The 22,617-nt window shown below is 40.6% G+C and overlaps 2 protein-coding genes across 6 annotated transcripts in view; one reads left to right on the top strand and one right to left on the bottom strand.

Moving 5' to 3' along the window:
- The window catches only part of Nrx-1 (neurexin 1), a 258,161-nt gene that overhangs the window by 34,296 nt on the left and 201,248 nt on the right, over positions 1–22,617 (top strand). For 2 of the 5 annotated variants that reach the window (XM_077425124.1, XM_077425123.1), the window contains exon 1: positions 12,137–15,129. The exons of 2 other annotated variants lie outside the window; for them this stretch is intronic. In XM_077425124.1, the coding sequence (XP_077281250.1) occupies positions 14,527–15,129 (603 nt within the window). In that variant the 5' untranslated portion in view covers positions 12,137–14,526. Of the gene's footprint in view, positions 1–12,136; positions 15,130–22,617 lie in introns of those variants that run through there. One more of the 5 variants, XM_077425125.1, reaches the window with a different exon arrangement.
- Positions 1–22,617, bottom strand: part of LOC143907966 (uncharacterized) — a 137,278-nt gene that overhangs the window by 33,257 nt on the left and 81,404 nt on the right. The window lies entirely within an intron of this gene.

Raw genomic sequence — 22,617 nt, 5'->3', positions numbered from 1 at the left:
TTATTTCTAAAATGTACCAAGAAAGATTACTAGTAATGTGATCCGTTCGTATTAAATCAAATAAGATAAATATTCGATTAGAGTAGTTAAGACAGAAATTGTTAAGAAACAATATCTTTAAAGATATTGTTGATGACATTTCGGAAAGCTTATTATCTAGAAATAGGGATCCCTCGAACGAGAACTCGAGTGTGTAGACGTTGGATCATCTTTTATTCTAACGAAAATAGACCGGCTCAAGTATATTATTCTATTAGATTTTAACGTATGTCCCTATACCTTGGAAATATCTTTAGACCATCCGATGGTCGGTTGCGGACGGTTGAGACATTCGAGGTATTTGAATATTCAGGTATTAAGATGTTATACAGACGTGTCGGAGACAGGACGAAGAGCAGACGAAGGATTATAGACCCGTTCAACTGACTACATATATCCCAAGATATGGCAGCTCGATATACGCGGAGTACATATCTTCGCGGCGCTAAACTACTAAACTACCGTAAAGCGTTTAATAGATCAGAAGTTATATGCGAATTGCTTGGGAGGTTGGGAGCTATCGTGATTCCAACCGTCCGTGCGTTACAGCTCGCTCGCAGATATGTATTCAGTTATTTAGTCTATTAATTTCGTTTATGTTTCGCAATTTATTATCGCCTGTCCCGCAGTGTCTCCGTGCCAAATATATTCGTCGCATCGCAATCTGTTCGTCTCATTAAAGAGCCGCGACTCAAAGAAAAGTACTCGCACGTCTTTTCCCTCCGCAGATTCAACATATCGTCTTCAGTAAATTAATCTTGATCCATGTGGGACGAACGGGAACGGTCGCGCTACGACGACGGCGACCGTGTTCGCATTTAGAACGATTATCTTTAATGAGAAATCCAAGAGAAATCGTAGCGCTTTCCGCGTCGTCATTCCACCTTCGAACTCGATTTAATGCGTTTTGAGATAACGCCCGTGTTTCCGATAAACAGGAATAATAACGGCGCTGAGGCGAGAGACGCCGACAGTCGAGTGGACGATTAACTCCTTAGGGAAGCTGTAAAGCGAATCGACTATACGATGATACTCCACTTAACTTTCTACTTTTCAGTCGCGGTAGCGCGCCGCGGGCAAGAAACGGAAATGGGAATTTCGTGCCAAAAACAAAAGCGGCGCCTGAAGGAAGCTCAGATGTGCTCAGCTTCCCTATTTTATCTCGAAACTTCCTGCAAAGACGCATGCACATCCGCGTGCATCAGTGGCGCTTGCAGTCGACGGTCAATTCCTCTGTAACATTTAGTCCTTCCGATAGCGCATTTTCTTAGAGATTTGAATTATTTCGTGCTAGAAATAAGATGGTCGGAATATCGTCACAGTCTACAGAAAATATTAAAAGTAAAAAATACTAAAAAGTACGTGGTTCCTTTTGTTAATACATCTGGATGGTGAATCAGTCTCTCGAAACCGAAGACTGATAAGTTTCGTGTTCGTGAAATCTCTCTTGTTAGCACCGCGCGGGTATCGCTGCGAAAGATACGAGAGAAGCGACGAGAAGAAAAAAAATCACGTTTGTAGGATAACATTTTCAACACGCGCGAGAAGCAACGCGAGAATCGACGCGAAAACGATTCGGGTCGGAAAAAAGTCGTATTTCGGTTTAAACTGGGCGCAAGGCACGGAGGAAAAAGGACTACGCAAACCAGTACTCTGTATCCGCGTGGGCAGATAGTAGGTAAATGGACACGAGGCTGTCGACGGTGATATCACACACGAGGGATATTGCGGATTATATATACAGGTGCACGTGCGATACTCACCGTTTCCGGCTGCTCGCCCCCAAAGTAATGTACACACACTAACACGCAAGGCGCGCAACACCATCGCGAAGCGGTACAGCGGCGCGATATTACGTTGCTTTTCGATACTCCGAAAGGGGCACCTTTTCAATGTGCGCGCATACCACGTTGCACTCCCGCGCGCGAACAGTCTCGTGCGATTATTTCACTTTCCAACCAGCTTTGAAGGGAAACGAATTCGCTAATATGTTAATATTTGACTCGCGCGTGCTTCGCGCATTTTTGTTTTTATCGTTTATGCCCGTGGTTTTATATATTTCACACGTTCCAGTTATAAAATTTGATGGTAAAACCGTGTATCATTACGAGCTTTAAAACTGTAATTCGTTTTAGTAGCGATCACATTTTCCGCATATTTTTGTATTTTTTAAATTAAAATTATACATATTTCATCTATTGTGTTTTAATTCGTTTAAATCGCTAACATTTTCCAATCTTCTATTAAATATACAGTTTTATTTTAAGAGCTGTACTCCGTAACTTCCAAATTTCATTTCTATAGTTTTCACTTCGGAAAATGTCAGACCAGTCGTGAGACAGGAAATTAGAAATATGATTTATGAAGGTTTAACTACTAATCTCATTTGATAAGAAATCTGCTTTTTCTCTCCGAATTATGATCAACAAGTATATCTGTTATAACTTTAACGATTTGCTGGCGACTTTTAGCGAAGACTTTCAATCTCGTGTGTCTGTTTTGTTACATCAACGACAAAATAAGATATATGCCGCGTAAACATCATATTTTGTTCATTATTACTCGCGAGTGTTTCATTAAAACGTAATGAATCAATAGGAATCGCATAGTATAATTCAAGATACACTTTTAACGACCATTAGTGATTGCATATTCGTATCTGAATTTCTATATTTGTTTGTAAGTTTGTCGAGTTGTTCTACCTAGCGGTCGATTGGTCGGCACGAAAAATTTATGAGAGCCAGATTTGTCTTAGCACCTGAAATCGATGCACACCTCATCAACGTACTTCGCGAACAGCTGAAGCGCGCAATCGATATACTCATAGATATCTATCGCGCGTATCATTCACCGCATTTATCGGGCAACGAACTCGTGCAAATGTCTTTGTTGATGGATGGTGCTCGCGATAACGAAGACAAATCTACGAACATTATGAGGGGATAACGCGTGGGTGTTACATCGGAATCGAGATGCTGATGCAGGAATTTGGATTATACCGCGAAATGATCGGGCATCCCGATGGGACTGCATTTGCAAATGCACTTTATTCCGTTGTGTCGGTATCAGGCTATGCTGGACCAAGCATATCAACAGACTAACAGCACTAACAGTTGCGATTTCAGCGGACGTGGAATAAATTAGTTCGTACGATAGCGAACTGTGGAATATAACAGACTATGCTACATAAACGCGCAGATGTAAAGAAAATTCTACGGAGTAGTTTAGTATCAAAATCTAGACGGTATGCGGACGAAACTTAGACACAGAACTGATGCTAGGCGAGCGATCTCTTAATAATGTGTTAAAAATCGTGTGTCTCGAACGAGGTGTGACGATGACGGCGGTGGAAACGTCAGTCGTTCAATTTTTGGGAATTTGTCTTGATCATGAAATATCCCGGGTGCATGCGTGTGCCAATGCGATAACGCAGGTTATTGCATTTTGAAAAATTGGAGAAACAGCTGAGGCGTGATGCAGTTAAGCCAAAGTATAGTAACAAAAGTGGAATCACGGATTATCGTACGTTTTCCATCACGCGATCGAAGTGAGCGATACATGATATTTCGTGTGATTTCAAAGTCGGTCGCGCACGCCACGTTGAATACGCGGGGATCCATAATTACTTATCTCAGCTAAAAAATTCATGGTTACGCAATGTAAAATCGACCGGTATAATCGAAAATTCGTTCAGCCACTTCAGACATTTCGATTTGATTCATTAATGACCAATGTCTCATATTGTTTGAACTTCATTATGGATAAAATTATTGTATATATTAATATCTTCCAGAGAGAGATAATCATATATTATTTAAAAAAGGTTATCATAAGCGATACTTTAAAAATTTTATGTCAAATAATAGTATATAATAAGTCAAGAATAATTTTTCTCTCGTGCATTGCGGTATATCATTTTTAAGTGTATTAAATTTTACCAAAGGAATATACAATCACGCAATACGATATTTAAATTTAAAGTATTTAGCTTGATCTTTTTAATTGGTTAATATTAAAACGGAAACAGGTTGCGCTATATTTAGCGCGGAAGCGAAAATATGAAAAGCGAAGGATGTACCTCGCATATGATTTTATTATTACCCGATCGCGCACGCATCTTGCAACTTGCTGATTATAATTATGCGGCGTTCTATACATCCTCTACATAAGAGCATATTATACTGTCGGGATTACAGAGTCTATTTACGCTCGTTTTACTGACATATTTACACGGATATTTGTGCACCACGGCGCTAATAATATTCGGAGCTTTATTGCGTCTGTAGATTTTCTCCGTGTTGAGATTTATTCGTGACACTAGGATCGCAATGCTTGCGAAATGCAGGATGAAAATTTATATTTTGTTTCTTTCGCGCCATTGTTTTTAACTCGCCGTTGATATGTACGTTCCGATAAAGCATAGCGATGCAGCATAGCAATGCAACAAAATCTGCAATGTCCGGAGTAACTCAATTACAGCGCGCGCGCGTCTCTTTTCTTTTTAGAATTTTCCGCGTCGTTTTTTTCGTCCCAGTTTTTTCATTATCCGTTTGTTGGGTAATTAACGTTTCGATTAACGTTTCGCCTTCAATGTCGATTTTGCGGTCGCTGACAATTCGTGCTATTAAAACGAACGAGAACATTATCTTATACGCCGCGAAAGTATCGATCCGACACGAAAAACTGGATCTTGAATCGTTTTTCTGAACTGAACGAGCTTTCAGGTCCGCCCTTGACGGTGATGTGGGAGCGGTAAGTTTTTCGTTACGATTTTCGTTGCACATCCTTCCTACTCTTGTCCCTTTTTTCTCTCTCCTTCTCTTCCTTCCCGTTCCACTTTTTAATCGACAACAAGCCATTGCAGGGCTTTGCACAGTTCGATCGCGGCTGCAGTTTCAATTGAATTACGCAGAGTTCGAGGGTCCGATCGTTCGGTACGCGAAAAGTTTCGCGTGCGGATTGAATGTTCATGCGGGTGCGGTCGGGGGTGTATCAATGTATTCCCCCGCGCGGATGTTACAATGGTTAACTAGCGGTGGAAGCGACCGTGAATACGCCGAATTGCCTTCGCGATAGATTCCATCGCCAAGAACGGTACGACGAGAGGGAAACGCTGTTCGTTTCGGGTTTCCGATTTCTTTGCGCTCCCTTTGTGCGTACCGTCGTCTTCCACAACCCTCAACGGATACCATAAATTTTGTTAAGCTCTCGGTACCGCGGTCTAACAATCCTATTTAAAAGAACTCATTAAAATCGGAATGATTTATAAGGGAATGTGAATGTAACCGCGTTTTATTCTTTGTATTTCGCTGTTAATTACGATATCGTTGTTCTCTTTTATACCATGGGATACTCGAGAAATATTTTATCATACTAATTATCCATGCGTAAATTATCAGCACAAGAAATTTATTCGTGTGTACGAAAATCCGAATATATATATATAAATTGTTGTTCTTCAGTCTTAAAATTGAATACTGCAAATTTTGAACGCAGGCTACTCAAATTAAAAAAAATATATACTTCCGTCTGTCATTACGTAGAAATTTTGACGGATATTAATGAAACGCGTAAGACATATAAAAAGTGAAGAGATGCGAGAAAATTTTAATCATACCAATCTGATTCGATAAAATATCGACGGCTGTCAGACATCTCTCGAATCCCTTATTTCGGGGCTCAGTGGAGGCACAGATTTTCATATCGTTTCGCAGTTCGGCAGGTCGCGAGATTCTTTAGTCGGCATTTCGTGGTATTTGGCGGTCGTAGTATATATTGTTTTTTTTTCCTTTCGATCTTATGGAAAACTAATAAATCCCCGTATGATTGCTCGCATCTGCATCTATGCTCGTCTCGACGGGCGACTCGCAATTATTGCGCTCCGCCGACCGCAACCGACTTTCAGCATCGCAAAACTTCGCGAGGTCAACGATCCCGTTTCCCGCTGCATCGCAACGCCGAGGGTGTTATACAGGGTGTTACCAAAATTCATGAACTAACTTTCCAGGCGTACCGTTGAATCGATGCAGCAATAGTTCGCAGGGCCTCTTTTCTTTAGCGAAAATAATAATTATTACGAAAACGCCGAGATGTTAATTAACCACCAAATTATCATCGCAAACGGAAAAATCCGTCTAAGAATTTTAACAACAATCTCTACATTCGTACGACTTGTTTGATTTGTGAGTAATAAACGTAACATATAATCCATCCGAAAATATAACCCAATACCGAGAAATAAATGAAAGAGGCGCAGCGGAATGATGGCTTTAGGATGCGGATGTAAAATGAGAAAGGGGATATGGGAGAAACTGGGAAATAGTTCCTGTCGAAACCACGCGACAGGAACGCATATCATTGACCTATCCTTTCAATTTCTCATTTTCTCGGCATCGTGAGAGGAATCGATGACTGCAAATAATGCCCCATGTCGACTTCTCTTATACGCGCGTCAAGGGGCGTCGCGTCGGGTAGATTTCGAAAGTATCGTCGTTGGCACATCTCTTCCTATAATTTACTTTCTCGAAGCAAATATTTTGGCGACGGTGAAAGAACTTATGATATCCGTTTAAAATTTAGATACAAGCAAATGACAGTAAATCACGCACTTTTTCGTGTCAAAAGAATAAAAAAAGTGAACCTTACGGAATCCTACCATTATGAAAAATGCAATCCTCCATCCGAAATATGATAATGTTTCGAGGTGTTATTTACCGCTTCTTTTCGTAAAAAATATATCACTCGTATATATCCGACACAAAATTTATCTATGGTGAAGGATTAAAAGCGGGACGTTTTTGTCAATTTAAATAATAATTGCGAAAATACGGACCAATGATTTTTGTATTCAACTAACAATATTGCGGTGGGTTTTAAAATTTCGACGCGGCACACAGCTCTGCGCGTGTGCTATCTTTAACGTTGAAAATAATTCCTGCAAAACAGACTCGTACACACGCGATACCCACGCGATACGTATGCAGATAATACGCGCGCACGGTATGCAGCTCACTCGGAAATCCGAAAAAATGTGTCTACAGCCGCGTTCAGTCATAGATTAAAAGCGGATAAAAGAACGTCCTACTTTTCCCTCGCTCTTCTATTATCACTGTGTAAAAATCGCGCGATACGAGCTTCGATCCATCGAAGTGAACGTCAATTAATTAAACCTGATTCAATTAATAACGACGATTCATTCGCGTTACATTCTGCGACGACAGGGGGATATAATAATTTCTCTGTCAATGTTAATTAATTCCTGTACTAATATATTGATTATTGTTTCGCACGACTGGTTCGTGAATTAATTCACCGACTGTCCTTTGTAAATATAGCTGAATAATGTAAGTCCGAATGTAACGCGTTCGGATGCGAAATACGGTTATACGGTGGGCCTGCGAGAATTTTAACTTCTAACTCTGCTATATCTATCAAGCATGCGAAAAATTTATGATTGCCAATAACAACGGTCCACCGCCGAGAGACACCATATTGGAGTTGAACGACGATAGCGCGACAAAGAGGAGTCGTGCGAAAAAAAGGAAAAAATAAAGTGTCGTTTCCAGGATGGCTCTGATGAAGCTTTCCAGAGCATCTGGCACTCTCGTTAGACCGTCGAGAATTGTTCAGCGCGCGCGTCCTCCAAGACCGAGCCGCGCGCGTTCTGGGTTATTGGTATTTAAATTTCTTCCATTTCGCGGGAATGGCGCTGTCGGTTGTAGGTTGTAGGTTAATTACACACCTACGTGGCCGCGTGGGACGTAGTAATTATATTGTCGCCGTGAGCGCGAGCGGCTTCGAATGGCGGAGATAATAATGGGGCCCGCGGCACGATGTCTCGCGAGCGAGAAAAATTGCTGGCGTATTTGTAAAGCGGTCGTACGAAGCGAGATAAAATTAGAGCAATATGTTTCGATTGCGAACGATTGGACTAATTGTCTAATTAGTTCTGTTGCGTAGACCGTCGTTCGCGACTTTAGAGAGAGAGAGAGACAGAGAGAGAGAGAGAGAGAGAGAGAGAGAGAGAAAGAGAGAGAGAGAGAGAAAGAAAGATTCAGTAGTATAGGAAAGTCGTGGGTCAGACGTACGAGGGCTCCGCTGAAGGATTAAAGTCATTTTCGCTGCCAGTGTTCTTCGCATTATGGTAGTTGTTCTACAATAGATATAAAGCTGTCAAGATTTCTCTCTGGCACAAGTTTTCTTTTGTACGTACTTATATAGCAATAAAGAAACGCGACATTGTTAAAACAGGGAAGACCTGTACATGTACTTATATTATCATTACATACTACGAGATTTAACTCAACAAAAGCTTTTCATAAGCTGTTTTATATTTCTAATATAACATTACATAATTATATTAGATTTATAAATTCTTATAAAATTATATATATATAACCATCGTGACTTGTAAGAATCGTGTAATACAAAATGTTTGTAATTAAATTTCTCTCTTAAGAAGATTTATATTCGATTTAAAAGTAACTACTGCACATTTAGCCTATTGTAATATAATATTGTATTTTTATAAAGACTCACACATATTTCATAATTAATGGCTGATATTTACTGCCAGCAACTGTCAGTACTGAAAATCTGTAGTATACATAACGTAAAATATAGAAAAATATATATTTTTCAGTACTGACAGTTGCTGACAGTGAATATCGGAATGCAGCCTAAAAATTAAATAATCTTTCATCTACTAGGCTGTTTTTGCGATTTATTCGCTAGTACGTTTTTCCCTCAAATTTCTGCAATTTTTTTTCGTCAAAATTTTTGAAAATTCCAATAGGAGATATCTAAATATTTTGGCACGAAAAATCTTGTCTTTCTTACGTTCACTTCGGCCGAGACTTCGGCAACGAAAATATTTGCAAGGGAATCGATAGCGTTCATTTTGTGAAACAATATTTCGTCGACGTTGCGCAAAAATACACATTACGAGATTAAAACAAACGACCGGAACAGATAAAAATGCACACGCTTGTACACTCTTTATTTCGTTCGGCAAACAAATTGCGTGGTGATATACTTTCGTGTAAACAGTGCAGAAGAAAATACAAAAAAATAATCGATCTCAACTGCACTCGGCTTGACACAGTTCGAGAGGATTTCTCCGTAGTTTCTTAGCGACAAATCTTTTTTCGAAATTTTTCTAGCAGAGCCGAGGAGATGGGTCAGATATGGGTCAATATTTGTTGGAAACGCGGAGAGACGCGTCCTTACATATTGTCCTGCGTTATCGTCGAAGTTTCCCATAGCGTTTTCAATTCTATTCCGCACGTATGCATGCACTCGTATATCGGGTGAACAAACGAAAATCCAAGGAAAATTTTACGCCACTCGAAGTGCTCACGTATCTGGAACGAATTGAATCTTTATATAAAAAATATATATATATATAAATTGATGCTTACGTAAAAATATGAGCTAACAGCGAAGTAAAATAGAACAGCGTACATACAAACTTGTTCTTTACGTAATATCAGTTATATTTTACATTTCAAATGCTAACACATTCGTATAGCGCAGCTACAGAAAAGTAAGCAGCAGAAAAGTTGTGTTCTAGAATCATGCTTTTGATAATATTACGATTATATGTTAGAATACAATCGGTTAAGAACGGTTTCGCGATCGAAGAAATGTTTCAAATAAAAGTTTTCTCAAATCTCATTCTCTTGGAATTTCATCCACGCTGTGCATACCAACGATACGTGCGGTCTATGTGCGGTCTTCGTTGAAAACGAATCTGACGTTTCTATCTGACCACCCGGTATCGGCGCAACGGACGAAACTCGGAAGTCACAATCGGGACATATTTTCCAATGCGAGATCGGTCCGGGGATGTCGGCGTACATTCGACGAAAACTTTTGCAGCTCGAGTGTGAGCGGTCTTTCTGTCTTGCAGCGTTTTCCAAAGTACCGCCAGCTATCAGGTAAACACATCCGTTATTGGATCGACCTACTTGCCGGGATTTATAGGGGACGGTTTACTGCGATCCATCAATACGGCGGACACTGTCCGACGGATAAAACACTAACGAGAAACAGCTATGGGAAAGACGTGTGAGCGACGCGATTCATCTTATGTGTAGACGACTTAAGGGCCTATGCCAATTTGTGATCTAACAATCTAATTACTCCCGCGGGTCCGATACGTCGTCGTCGAGTCAGCAATCACGGTAGATCGATAGGCCGACGAGTGATTTGAAAAGAATCGCGGCGAACACTTGGAGAGTGATGGTACAACTGTACGTGATTTTTGTGAGCAAGAATAATAATCCAGCGATAAATCTATCAACCTCCGGGTATATAATATATATCCCCGATTTATATATAGATACGATATTAATATGTACAACGTTGATTAATACTTCGAATCCGGAGAGCATTTAACATCACGATGGAATTTGCAGTACCCCCACCGGACTCAAAGTGTTAATTATACTGAACGACACGGACTAATGGGAGCTATTATCTCGAGGTATGCGAGCATTAAATTAGCGTTAATGATAATCAACTGTCATAATTGATATATGATCTATTTTCTCCTCCTTCTAAGGATTTCATCGTTAAGATTCTATGCGAGTCTAAAAAATAAAAGTCCAAATTTGCTAATCGAACTTTTTTGGAAGAACAGATCGACAAAGATTAATTTTGAGATGATTACACAGTTAAATATCTTTGTTTTTAATAAACCAATAACTTGGATACGTTTTGCGAGATTGATTAAATAAGCGCGCGGATGTATTTACGAGCTCACGCTCTCGCAACGCAATCGAAAAATCGCCGATTCGGGTCGACGTCGAAAGCACTCGACGACGGCTCCTCGAATTTCTGACCAGGCGAAATCGCCGTTCAACATTTCTCGGTTCATGTTGTATCGTTTTCGCGAATCGGCGCTTTCTCAGCATCGAGTCGCGCGCTTTTCCACATTTCGACTGACATTTACACCTATCCCTCTATTCACTCGGTCCAGGGAACCACCTTTACGCGGTATCTTCGCGCAGCATCTTGCTCAGTTACCATTTCTTTTATTTGGGCAGCCGAATTTTTCGCCCATCCCCTTTTCGCCTCTTTTCATTGTTACCTCCCGCGTCTCTTTCTCTTGTTTTAGCAATGCGAACGGACAATTTTTCCTTTTTATCTAATGTCACCAAACTAACGTAAACCCGGAATTAATAAGTGCTTCTCTAGCTAAAATGACTTTGTTTATTAATACGAGATTCAGTTACAAAGATGGATAATTTGAAAATTCTCCATTATACTAGTCACATTTTCGAAACCATTTGTGCGTATGTGTTCAAGTTACGTTAAAATAAAGAACGAATAAAGCGAAGCAGGAAAATATTGCAGTGCTTTTTCAACACTGCTAGGATAGTACGATAGTTCTTTTTTTTATCTTTAACGTTTCTCATTCATTTTTTGTAAACGTATATACATGTAGAAAACTCTGAATAATAACTATATTTATATGATACTCTTTTAAAATGGTTCTCTCTCTCTTTCTTTCTCTCGCATTTCATATCTCTTAATGGAACAGAGTAAAAAACGTTGTTTCTTTTTCCCCGAGCATATTCCTTCGACATAAAAAATTGAACATTCGGCATGGTCGAACCTGCGATACGGTGTCGTGATCGCATTACTTCATTGGTCTCTCTGTTGGTATCGATCGACGATTCATAGAACGTTTCCCATGTAGATCAGCGGCCCTAAGAACGCGCTTTGCATTAAGGGTTTCTTTCGCTCTTCGATCGCGGCTTCGCTCAACAATTTTTCCGCGCTTCTCGTCGTTAACGTTCTGGCTGGAGGAGTAAACCTGAGCGCAACCCCTTCTCGTGCACCCCGCGTACACACCACCACATCCCTCCGTCTCTCTGCGCCCTCACCTGTTTCCCAGCGTTATACAACGACAGACAGAGAGACAGACGGACAACGATAGGCACCGACACGAAGAACAACCCTCTCGCACCATCGCGCAACCCTCTCTTCCTCCTTCGGTCATCTCCCTCGACGCGCGGCTGCGCAGAGGAACGGCGCGAGGCGTCGGCGTCGACGTCGTCGTCGGCGTCGGCGTCGGCGTCGGCGTTATGCCGGGGGCGTCGCACCATCGTCGTCGGCAGCGAGCGTCTCGACCGAGCGTCGCCTCGTCTCGCCAGGCTAGTATCAAGCCGATAGCCGTCGAGAGGGTCGATCCACCTCCGGGAATCGGTCTACCAGTCGCGATCAGCAGTAGCCACGACGAGAACGGCGAACGGGATTTACGTGGTTCTCGCGCGTGTCGTTCCAACGTATACGTCCGGTTTCGCCAAAGCTTGCCAAAGCTTCCGGGTGGCGAGAGAAAGAGCGAGCGAGCGAGCGCGGCCGCGAGAGAAAGAGAGACAGAGAGAGAAGGAAAAATGGAGCGCGCGGCCGGATCGATCGCGATACGAACGGATGGCTGACTCGAGAGTGAACCGCGAGCGAGTAACGTAGTCGTCTTGACTCGGCCCGACGAGCGGGATCCGTGCCGTGCCGTGCCGTGCCGGCGCCATTGAACGTCACCACGAGCTTGCCACGGAGAAAACGGCGACGTCGCGAACGCGCCGAGTGATCATCCCCCGGCATCTCTCGCGATTCTGCGTCGCGGACGGCGGAGAGGGAGGGACAGAGCCTGGTGTGTGGTGAAAGTGCTCATCGCGTGATTAGGTCGAGGTCGTGTCGCGCGCTCGTCGCTGGGACCGCTCTCCTCTCTCCATCCCGGTGACCTTCGCTGCCGGGGATGAAGCGCGAAGTCAGGTGACGGTCCACGCAATTTGGATTTTGACTTGCTCGCGTCGTGCCACATTCGCAGCGAATCGCTCGCAATTCCGAGACGTGTATCCCGCCGAAGGAGCCGCGGTGAAAGTGTGTCATCGACGCGACGCGACGCGTCGCGACGCGTTACGAGACGACTCGAGGTTTGGATCGCGACTTAGGCACCCTCGACACCAAGTGTCTCGATATCTCGATATCGTAGAAGTTGTCCATGCATTGGTATGCGCAACCTATCTAAGAATTCTCTAATAACAATAATATACGGAAGTTGTGAGAAACAGGAAGAAATTGAAAGTCGCATCAACGATCTTCTGACAGTTATTGAATTTTCCATATCCTTACCTTCTCGATAGAGATCGTCCAGTCTAGACTCGAATACGCAGTTAAAAGACCTTCTCAACAAGCAACGTACGCACGTGATTTATTTTGTCATCGATTCCTGAAGAGCTAACTTCTTCCTTACTGGTTATGTCATATTTTCGTCATATGTTACCGACGGCGACTCTATCAATGGAATGAGACCGAAAACATATAATTGGTCATCTACTCGAAAATCAGAATCTTGGAGAAAACAAAAAAGCGTTAAATGTGTCCTATGATTGATTATAAAGATAGAAAGTCTGCTCTGTGCGAGACATCTGAGCAATACGTCGATATTTCTTCCGCCCCATCAAATATACAGTGACTATGATTGACATCGATTGATTTTCTGTAAAAATATAATGTTGGTACAAGGAGATTGTATTCTACTCTAGTCAAACCAGTGCATTAAGCAGTAAATTTAACTGGTGTACTTCGGAGGAAAGTACATCATCCTAGTCTCTCAATCTCTGGTTGATTTTCATGAAATCATACAGAAGTAATATAATAGACGTGTGACTAAAGCACTTGTTCCTCGAGAAACTTTTCGTTGTCAATCGATTGGTGTACATTATATATACGCACATTATAGACAAAAAGGTGTGGATTCTTTCGTTGCGTTTTCAGTGCTTTTAAAGTAAACTCGGGAGGTAATTTACAAATCTTGATGCGTCCAACTAACAGACTGAACTTGAAATTGAAAACATATCCAGAAATATCGACTTTTATGAAAAATAACGAACGAATCTCATGCTAATTGAAATAATTCTATTGGAGATAAGGTTTAAAAGGGTATCATTTTATGAATAATTATTATCGAAGTTTTCATAAGCGTTTATCGTTGTAACTTATCCCGAAAGAGGGATCCTACAATTTAATAACGAAGATAAATCACAATTTGGAACGAACGTGACCGATCGTTATCAAGTTCAATTAATTTTTCGAAACGGTATTGGAAACGACTTTCTCGCTCGACGAGTTTGTTCAGTAAGAGCATACGAGAAGCTCAAGGAGCCGTCAATCGAAGACACTTAGGTACGCGGCAAAAGGAAGAAAGAGTAAGGGATATAGGAGTACGCACGAGAGACAGCGCGTACGCTCACAAAATCGCATATCACACCCAATCCACGCACGATTCGCGCGTGCGTGCTCACGTGCTCACGGATGCAGCCGGGTGGTGCAACGTGGCCAGCGTCACGCACCCACGCCTCGAACGCCCACGCGAGATGTGTATGAGCGCGTGACGTCCTATACGCGCGCGTATACGAGAACGGCCCGACTGAGCGAATGAACAGGATCTAGCGGGAGATTTAGTCCAAAGAGTGAATCATGCATCCTACGCATTTGCCGACGCCGCTTCTGCTGGCGGTGCTGTTCGCCTGCCAGGCGGCCCGGTCCTTCCTGCTGGAGGGCTCCGCGACGAGCTACGCGCAATTTCGCAAATGGAACGCCGGCCTGAACGGCACCCTTGAGTTCGAATTCAAGACCGAGCAGGGCAACGGGCTGCTACTCTACACGGACGACGGCGGCACTTACGACTTCTTCGAGGTCAAACTGGTCGAGAGCGCTCTCAGACTGAGGTACAACCTCGGCGGCGGGGCGCAGATCGTCACGGTCGGCCACGACCTCGGCGACAGCCACTGGCACAAGGTGCAGATCACCAGGTGCAACGAGAATACCACCCTGACCGTGGACGGGGTCGGCGCGGTCTCGACGTCGCGCGGCAAGGAGTTCGAGTTCGGCAAGCTCGCCGGAAACTCGGACGTCTACGTGGGCGGTATGCCTAGCTGGTATAACAGCAAGCTGACGCTGTTGGCGCTGCCAAGCGTGATATTCGAGCCAAGATTCAATGGATTTATTAGGAATCTCGTGTATGCCGACGGGGAGAATACTGTGCCTAGGAGGCAGGAGATGAAGAGTCGAGACGCCAAGGTATGCGGAGAGCTCTACCCATTTCTTTTTACCCCTATTTCGTTCGACGTTACGATGTTCGCTTCTTGATTTGTTTGCACTAGGGAATATTTTAGCGCGAAATTCTATAAAAAAGCACACAGTCCTAAAAGTGCGGCGATTTTAAATCCAAATTCGCGCTATCTGCGAATTCTCCACGCGACATAATTGATAAAAATAATAATAATATTAATATTATACAAAACTACATTGTGTTCATGTCTTTTCTTTATTGTTTTCCAAGTTACTTATAATCTATTATACACGGTCCAATTTTTTTCGCGCGCACTTCATCGCAAAAGGGCATTTCCGTAATGTACGTGACCAAAATGAGAGAAAGGTTTGTTCGTTTCGAGATCGAAGGTCGTCGGCAAATTGGGAGAGCGCCAATCACGAATTATCGGACAGTCCGATTTTGTTAATCGAACCGCACATCCTACCGGCGCGATTATACTGGAAAAGAAAAATATCGACTAACCCAAGATCCGTCATGTGGAACAAATCTGATATTTTTCCAATCAGCTGATTTATTTTATCGAGGAGCATCGAGGCGCAACTTCCTCTCGAGAATTGCATACGTTTATTAATTAGTATGGTAATTGGACCAAGTATCAAGCGATGCTTTATATATTTATGACGCTTTCGTTATTCTCATCAAAAAGAATGATTATAAAAGAAACTACTACCTACTTTTTACTCGTTTGTACATATTTTTTAATCCCTATTCTGATTGCAATCTATATTAACGTTATAACAATATGAAACGCGGATCGTAAAAGTTGTCGTTTTGTATAAAAAAAATCGATACGCGGTAGTCGGAACAATACACGTTGCACGTTTAGCGGTGTCATTGGCCGTGTGCAACACCGCGCGGCCGATAGCTGAATCAGGTTCATCGAGAGGAGAGATTCTTCTTGACGCGTGTTACGCGAAAAGCGCGTGCGTGCGCTCCGTCAGCATAAAATCGAGACTTTCCCTACCGCGAATCGCATACACGAGGGACTAAAAATAAATCCCTCCATTGTCTGAAGGCAACATCTTCGGAATAACAGTCTTTTCTTCTTCAATTTTTGTGCGGGCGATAATTAGCAGACGGATAAACCGTTCTAAAAGTTTGCCTATCCCCAGTCCCCTGAGAGTTTCGCCAAGCGGTTATCTACGCAAGGATCTGTTTAATTGTTGGGTGCATTATTCAAAAGTCGAAAAAGTACTTATATATTTTTTATGTAAAACACATTCTCTACTTTCTAGGTCTAGTTAACAATTAAACTCTACGAAATAATTATTCCATACGCTATAATTCTCGTTATTGTTCTCGTTACTTTAATCTGATAATGGTTTTACCGATATCGACTCTTCAGTCTGTTTAATTGTAACTGAATTAAGACAAGCTCCTTTCTTTTTATACTATATAATACATTTCATTTCAATGCGTCTGTCTGTTGGCACCCCATGACAGAATTTATTATGTGTTACCGTGGAACCAAGTTCGGTTCATATTTCTCCCAATGGCCGTCTGCCAAGAATTCCTCCATCTACTCTTCGGAAATGTATCTCGGCATCTCGCTTTATCCAAGTATCCCCGGAATCTTGTATTCTCTTCCGAAAGTAATCTTGTACTTAGCAAATAGCGGTTGGATATGCTTGTTATTCTCGCGACGATGGTCGACATCTCGATATTGGGAAATATAGATTGATATTTCGTTTTCATGCATATGAAGATTTAGAAGATGCCTGCCAAGTATTTAAAAAACGCGGAAATATTAATTTTAAGACAGATTTCTAATTTGCAATATTTCTATTAAGAAGCTGTCACAACCAACTTTACATGAGTTTTCTGTCTCGGGATTTAAAATTCAGAACCTATTTTATCTGATAACTTTAATAATTAACAGAGAAGTGCAAAATATACTTCTACAAAATAAAATAGTTTAATTTTTTTTTGAACATTTTACACAGTACTTACATTTTATGCTTATAAATATTGGTTTAACTCTTTGAGCAATACAAAGATACATTTATGTATATTTTAAATTCTGTTCCAAAGCAGTATTGCTTTTATATAATTTACTAATAAAGATAATATTTAAAACAGCAAACGAAATTATGTAACCTAATTTTAAAAAATGTCATTTTAATACGCGAGAAAAGTCACTTCAGATGTTCGGCTAGCACTATGAAAACTCGGTCGTTTAAATGGTTAAATAAGGCGTACGTATACGTAAATTTAGTCACCTTGCTGCTCGATTGGCCACACACGCGGTTACGAGGCGCGCATCCGCTTACGATTAGATAAGGCGACAAATCGAGAATATCCGTCAGGAGGATCGCCATGCGATTGCCAGTACAACGATGTAACCCGGTCGACGTTATCGTTCTCCGTACATCCATACGTGACGTTACGGCAACGCTGATAGATAACCCAGATTTATCAGTGCGCAAGAAATTGCGGACAACACATTATTACTTAATTATTTTCTCCTCGCGACTGTAAATTACAATAATTTCTGACATTTATTGTGCATTTGAAATTTATGAGCGCATTCTACTAATTAAATTAATAAGGCCATGTAATATAAGCAGGGTCCCGCGAATTCATCATTTCCGAGCATTATATACGAGCAGAGAAGATAAACGAGTTACGGTAGAAAATCGCCATTTCCGCGCGAAACGCCTCTCCAACTGCGGGGTTGCTTCGTATTAATATTATTTTTCTGTCGTTAACGTTGTAATGCACGCTCGGCACGAAAAGCGATTATCAGACGTACGCGGAGTAAGCGCGATCGTCTACGGGCTACTACAAATGACGGTCGTGGAAAAAGCAAGCAATTACTCGTAGGAAGCAATTATTTCGTACCTGTTACACCTCCACCGTGACTATATATATCGCGCACAGAATGAATTAAACAGTCGCCGAGTAAATAGAGAGAATGATGAAAAAGGATTATTTTTGTAGCACTGTATATGAAACTTGGATTTCGAGCAACGTCGCTTCTATGTCAAATCATAGAAGAGTTAGTTCTCACAATAATAGTGTAATTCTCACGAGAAGACGAACAAAGTTGCAATTAGTAACATGCGTAATATGAGACAGAGTTGATTATTAAAATTAAGATTGCTCTAAAAATGCATATTGAAATGTGTAATTGTGAAATTTGTTCCAAATAAAAAGGTGCTGTCAAGTAATACGTTTTAATAACGTAACAAGCGTGTCTTTAGCGCTTAGATATATCTACACAGCTCGAGCTGCCGAGAGAACAAGCGAGGCAGTTACAGTTCGTCGCCGTTTAGGTGATTAAACGGATTAAACGAGAAGATAAATTAATTAATTTGCACGGGGAGGATACTGCAGTAGCGAAACTGTGAAATTCGTTTCGCGGTAACATTGTATAATTTCAAGGAATGCATGCGTGTCTCGAGCGCAGGTGGCCTTAATAATAGTTGCGTTTCAAAGAACGGAAAGCCAGTCAAGATAGATCTTTATCGGATAATAATGTGGAGCGACAACTCCGGTGGACGCGACGGTACAAATTGCAGGGTAGACACGCTAAAGCGCACCGTCACACTCGAGCCAAAACGAAAATAACATATCGCTCATGCACGACAAACACAATAAAGCCTGCATATACCAATGAAATGCATAATAATTATCCGCTTTCCTTTATCCGCGAATAATTACTATTACATGCATATATAATATATAAATATTGGATAATTAGAAAAATTCGATCTCATTTTCGATAAATCTGTCTTCGTTAAAAGTTGTAGCAGTATTGTTTAAAATATTTTATACTGTAGTTCGCCGGTAACAAACTTTAATGTCACTGGAACTAGTTTGCTTTGCCTGAGACATAAAATAATTAAAATGATCAAACTGAATCTTGAAAAGCGGTTATAGATATAGCTATTCTATCTCGAGTTATTTGAATTATGAGAAGATTAAACATCTTCTGCTTTAAACATCTCCAGTTTAAACAATTATTCGACTGCAAAACGTGAATTGAATTACGTGTTAGAAAACAAGTTCAAAATTCAAAGGAAGTAAATTTAATCTTTCCGATATCGATCTGCTCCTCAACATTACATATTTATGATAAATATATTATTTTCTGAACTCAAATCCATAAATAACAATTCAAGAAATTGCTGACATGATGAAAACTTATTTGATTTTTTTCATGTAAAAGGACTAAATTAAATTTTTGCAATTATCTAATAAATAAATATATTAATAAGATGTTATTAAAATGTAATATTTTTCGATTACAAAAATATAAAAAATAATATTAAATAACATTAGTAAAATTATGCAAACATTATACATATAAGATTTTAATACTTTATTTAGCGTCTATATATAAAGAAGTGTTCATTATTCACTGCAATGTAGAAAAAAAATGTCGGTTTGGGATGACAATTAATTCGCGATTATGAATCAATGTCGAAGAGAAACTTATTATAACAGCAACGCTATTTCTCATCGCTCTATTAATCACACTTATTTTTTCTCTTTTTGCTTTTCGATTTAGTATCCTCAAAACCGCAACGTGAATCGAAAGACGCGAACGTCTAAGCAACAAAAAATATTGTGTTTAATTAATTATGCTCGCTTGACGTAATCGCGGAGCTTTTTTGTCGCCAACCGTATTTCTTCGTATGTAATCGTTGAGTGACGTAAATGACTGCACACATTGCAACGTTTATTACGTTGACTACCAGGATTAATGAATGCGCGGATTTGTAGCTAATGAGATACGATATCTCATTTCGCCGCCTCGCAAACACGATTCCCGACACAAAATATGCCTGCGTTGTAACGGTTTCGATATAATTTACAAAAATTATTATGCAAAAAAGTACCTGTTAAAACGCCCTTCCTATATTTGTACATTAAATATAGATTATGCAAATTGCAATATTTGACAAAACATCGTGAAAGATATCGTCAATTGTTGTTACATCTCTAAACTCTTCTAAAATCTTAATTTGTCGTATAACTATCGAGCACAAATCCGCAAGGAAACATAAAAGACTTAAATCTCACACCAGTCAAAAGGGTTATACGTTTAAAATTTGCTGAGGCTGCTTCCGATTTCTTCGATGTGCTACTAGTTAAAGTAATTATACCCGGACGCAATATTTGGTCAGACGTATATGAGCGAGCTGAAACGCGCTGCGATAATTAATCGAGAAACTCGTTAATGAGGATGGCTGAACGAAATTCCGCACACATGCTGAGATAGATACATTCATCACGCACACACATTCCTAACGAGAGAAAACACATACATACATAGGGATAAAGTAGCCTTATCGCGAAAACGAGAAGCGAGGAATGGATTTGCCCGTTGCAAAAGTTTGCGTCTCTGTAATGATCTGCGCCTAATTAATTTTTATCGCATCCTCGAGTTATCCGCCGGCGGTCGCTAATAAAACATATAAGCGGCCTTGCATATTTATCAATTTCACCATCATTTATTGTTTCGATATATTCGTGCGGAAATATTTTACACGAAGAGGAAGACTACGCGATGTAAATTTCTATCAAGAGTTTCGATATATGAGAAATATACGTATTATATTTGATTTAGGCAAAATATAAGTTCAAGAGTAATTCTATTTAATATATCTGTGTTATAGTCGTAGTATAGTAACATTTTAGAAATGTAATTTTCACTGACCTTCTTTGCTAAAAGATTTAGCAAGGATAACAAAAATAGACAGATATAAAAGCTAAATTCGTCGTATCGCTCGTACAAGTGCTGATTTATTTATACACGGCGAATTGTAAAAATAAATGATATAATCGTATACTATCAAGTTTAATCGGGACACATTTCACATTCTTGCAATCGATATCCTCGGTTTCTTCTTCATCCCTGACTCGATTCATGTATACTTGGCGTCTCTCGCATGTAGTTCCTATACGATTTAGTTGCTGTTAAAATCGTTACCACGAGAATGCACATATCGTAGCAAAGTCATTTACATATTCCCAAGTACGTAATAGCGGACAATCGATGACATAATTAAGCGACGGTGCTGAATTCAATTGCAAAATTAACAGGAAATCTATAAGGAGACCCACGTTCGGCAATTGATTAATTACTATGGAAAAATTCACCGGCACGATTTCTACGTGAAACGAGTAGATTTAGCCTGTTTGCATACCGAAAATACGAGAGCAGCTCTCTTTATCTCTTTTGCGTAATGGGCACACCTATATGTAATAACGAAATATCCGGAGCTGCAAATCCGACCATAATAAACCCGCGCAATTAGAGTTCTTGTGTATATAATTTTTTGCTTTAATTAAAACAGTATTTTCGTCTTTTATAGCGCGCGCACAGGTCGCGGTTACTGTTCATCCCGGATAGCAGACGTGCATTTAAACGGGCGGTTTAAACGGGGCACTCGCTGGTCGGGGAGGAGGGGGATGAAGGGTGGAAAGCGCAAATGTAAGAGGAGTGGTTGTAAAACTGAATTAATTTCTGTTCCGAGCGCGGGGTAACCACCGGCTATTCCCGTCAACTGCCAAAAATGAAAATCCTCGCTGACACGGGGCCTTTCGATGATTTACAGTCAGCGGGGCTGCGCCAATCGAGAGAGTAAACGTTTCACGGTGACGCTGCTCGCATTAATCGGCTACACTGTAAATTACTCATGGTTTGCACAGGCCGCATTTATGGCGTCGGGAATTTGCATTGTGACATTTACATTATTATTCAGGGCGTTATTATACGCGGAGAATTGTGCGAGAGAGAATTGTGCGATCGATATTCACGTTCACTTAAAAACGAATCGGAGCACGAAGTAGCAGTGACAGCCTTTGTGCTCGAAACTTGAAACGCAATGTCAATGTCCTGGTCTGTTAGACATTTTCGCTGAGGGAAAATGTCAGCGATTGGACGTACTGGCGGAGCGTTGATCGGAAATTGATTCGAACGTACGCCGTAATCTCACCTATACAATCCGATATTTACAATCGGTTATTAATATCACGCGAATATTTTATATTAAGTGCATATTTTTCAAAGTGTCATAATGTCGAATATTTGTATTCTGAATTTTCACGAAAATTCTAAAATAGCATGAATGCTTTGTATTTAGATTTTATTTCTAGGTTGTTATTTATGTGTTTGTGCTTTTATTTATATTTTATAGAGTAAAAAAATCATGCTTCTATATACACTTTATTTATATATCGAAATAACGTTTATGATTAAATACTTAATTTCAATTTTTATTCTAAAATTGGTAGGTAAATCAATATTTGTTTTGCAATTAAAGAAAAGATTTCGCGCGTCTACGAAACAAAATCGAGCCGTTTAAATGAATTTTTTACACTTCTTTATCATGGTTATATTTGTTACTCGTTTGCTGAGGGGAAAATGGTGTTGCGCGAATCGTTTCTTAGCCTTGGACGCGCATAATAATAAAAGATCGCGTAACGAAGGGCAAAGAGAAGAA

The sequence above is a fragment of the Temnothorax americanus genome, unplaced genomic scaffold, assembly GCF_048541705.1.
Source record: "Temnothorax americanus isolate GAGA-0224 unplaced genomic scaffold, ASM4854170v1 Scaffold9, whole genome shotgun sequence".
NCBI classification, from domain to species: Eukaryota; Metazoa; Arthropoda; class Insecta; order Hymenoptera; family Formicidae; genus Temnothorax; species Temnothorax americanus.
Note: the sequence above shows the minus strand (reverse complement) of the source record. Positions and strands in the feature narration are given on the sequence as shown.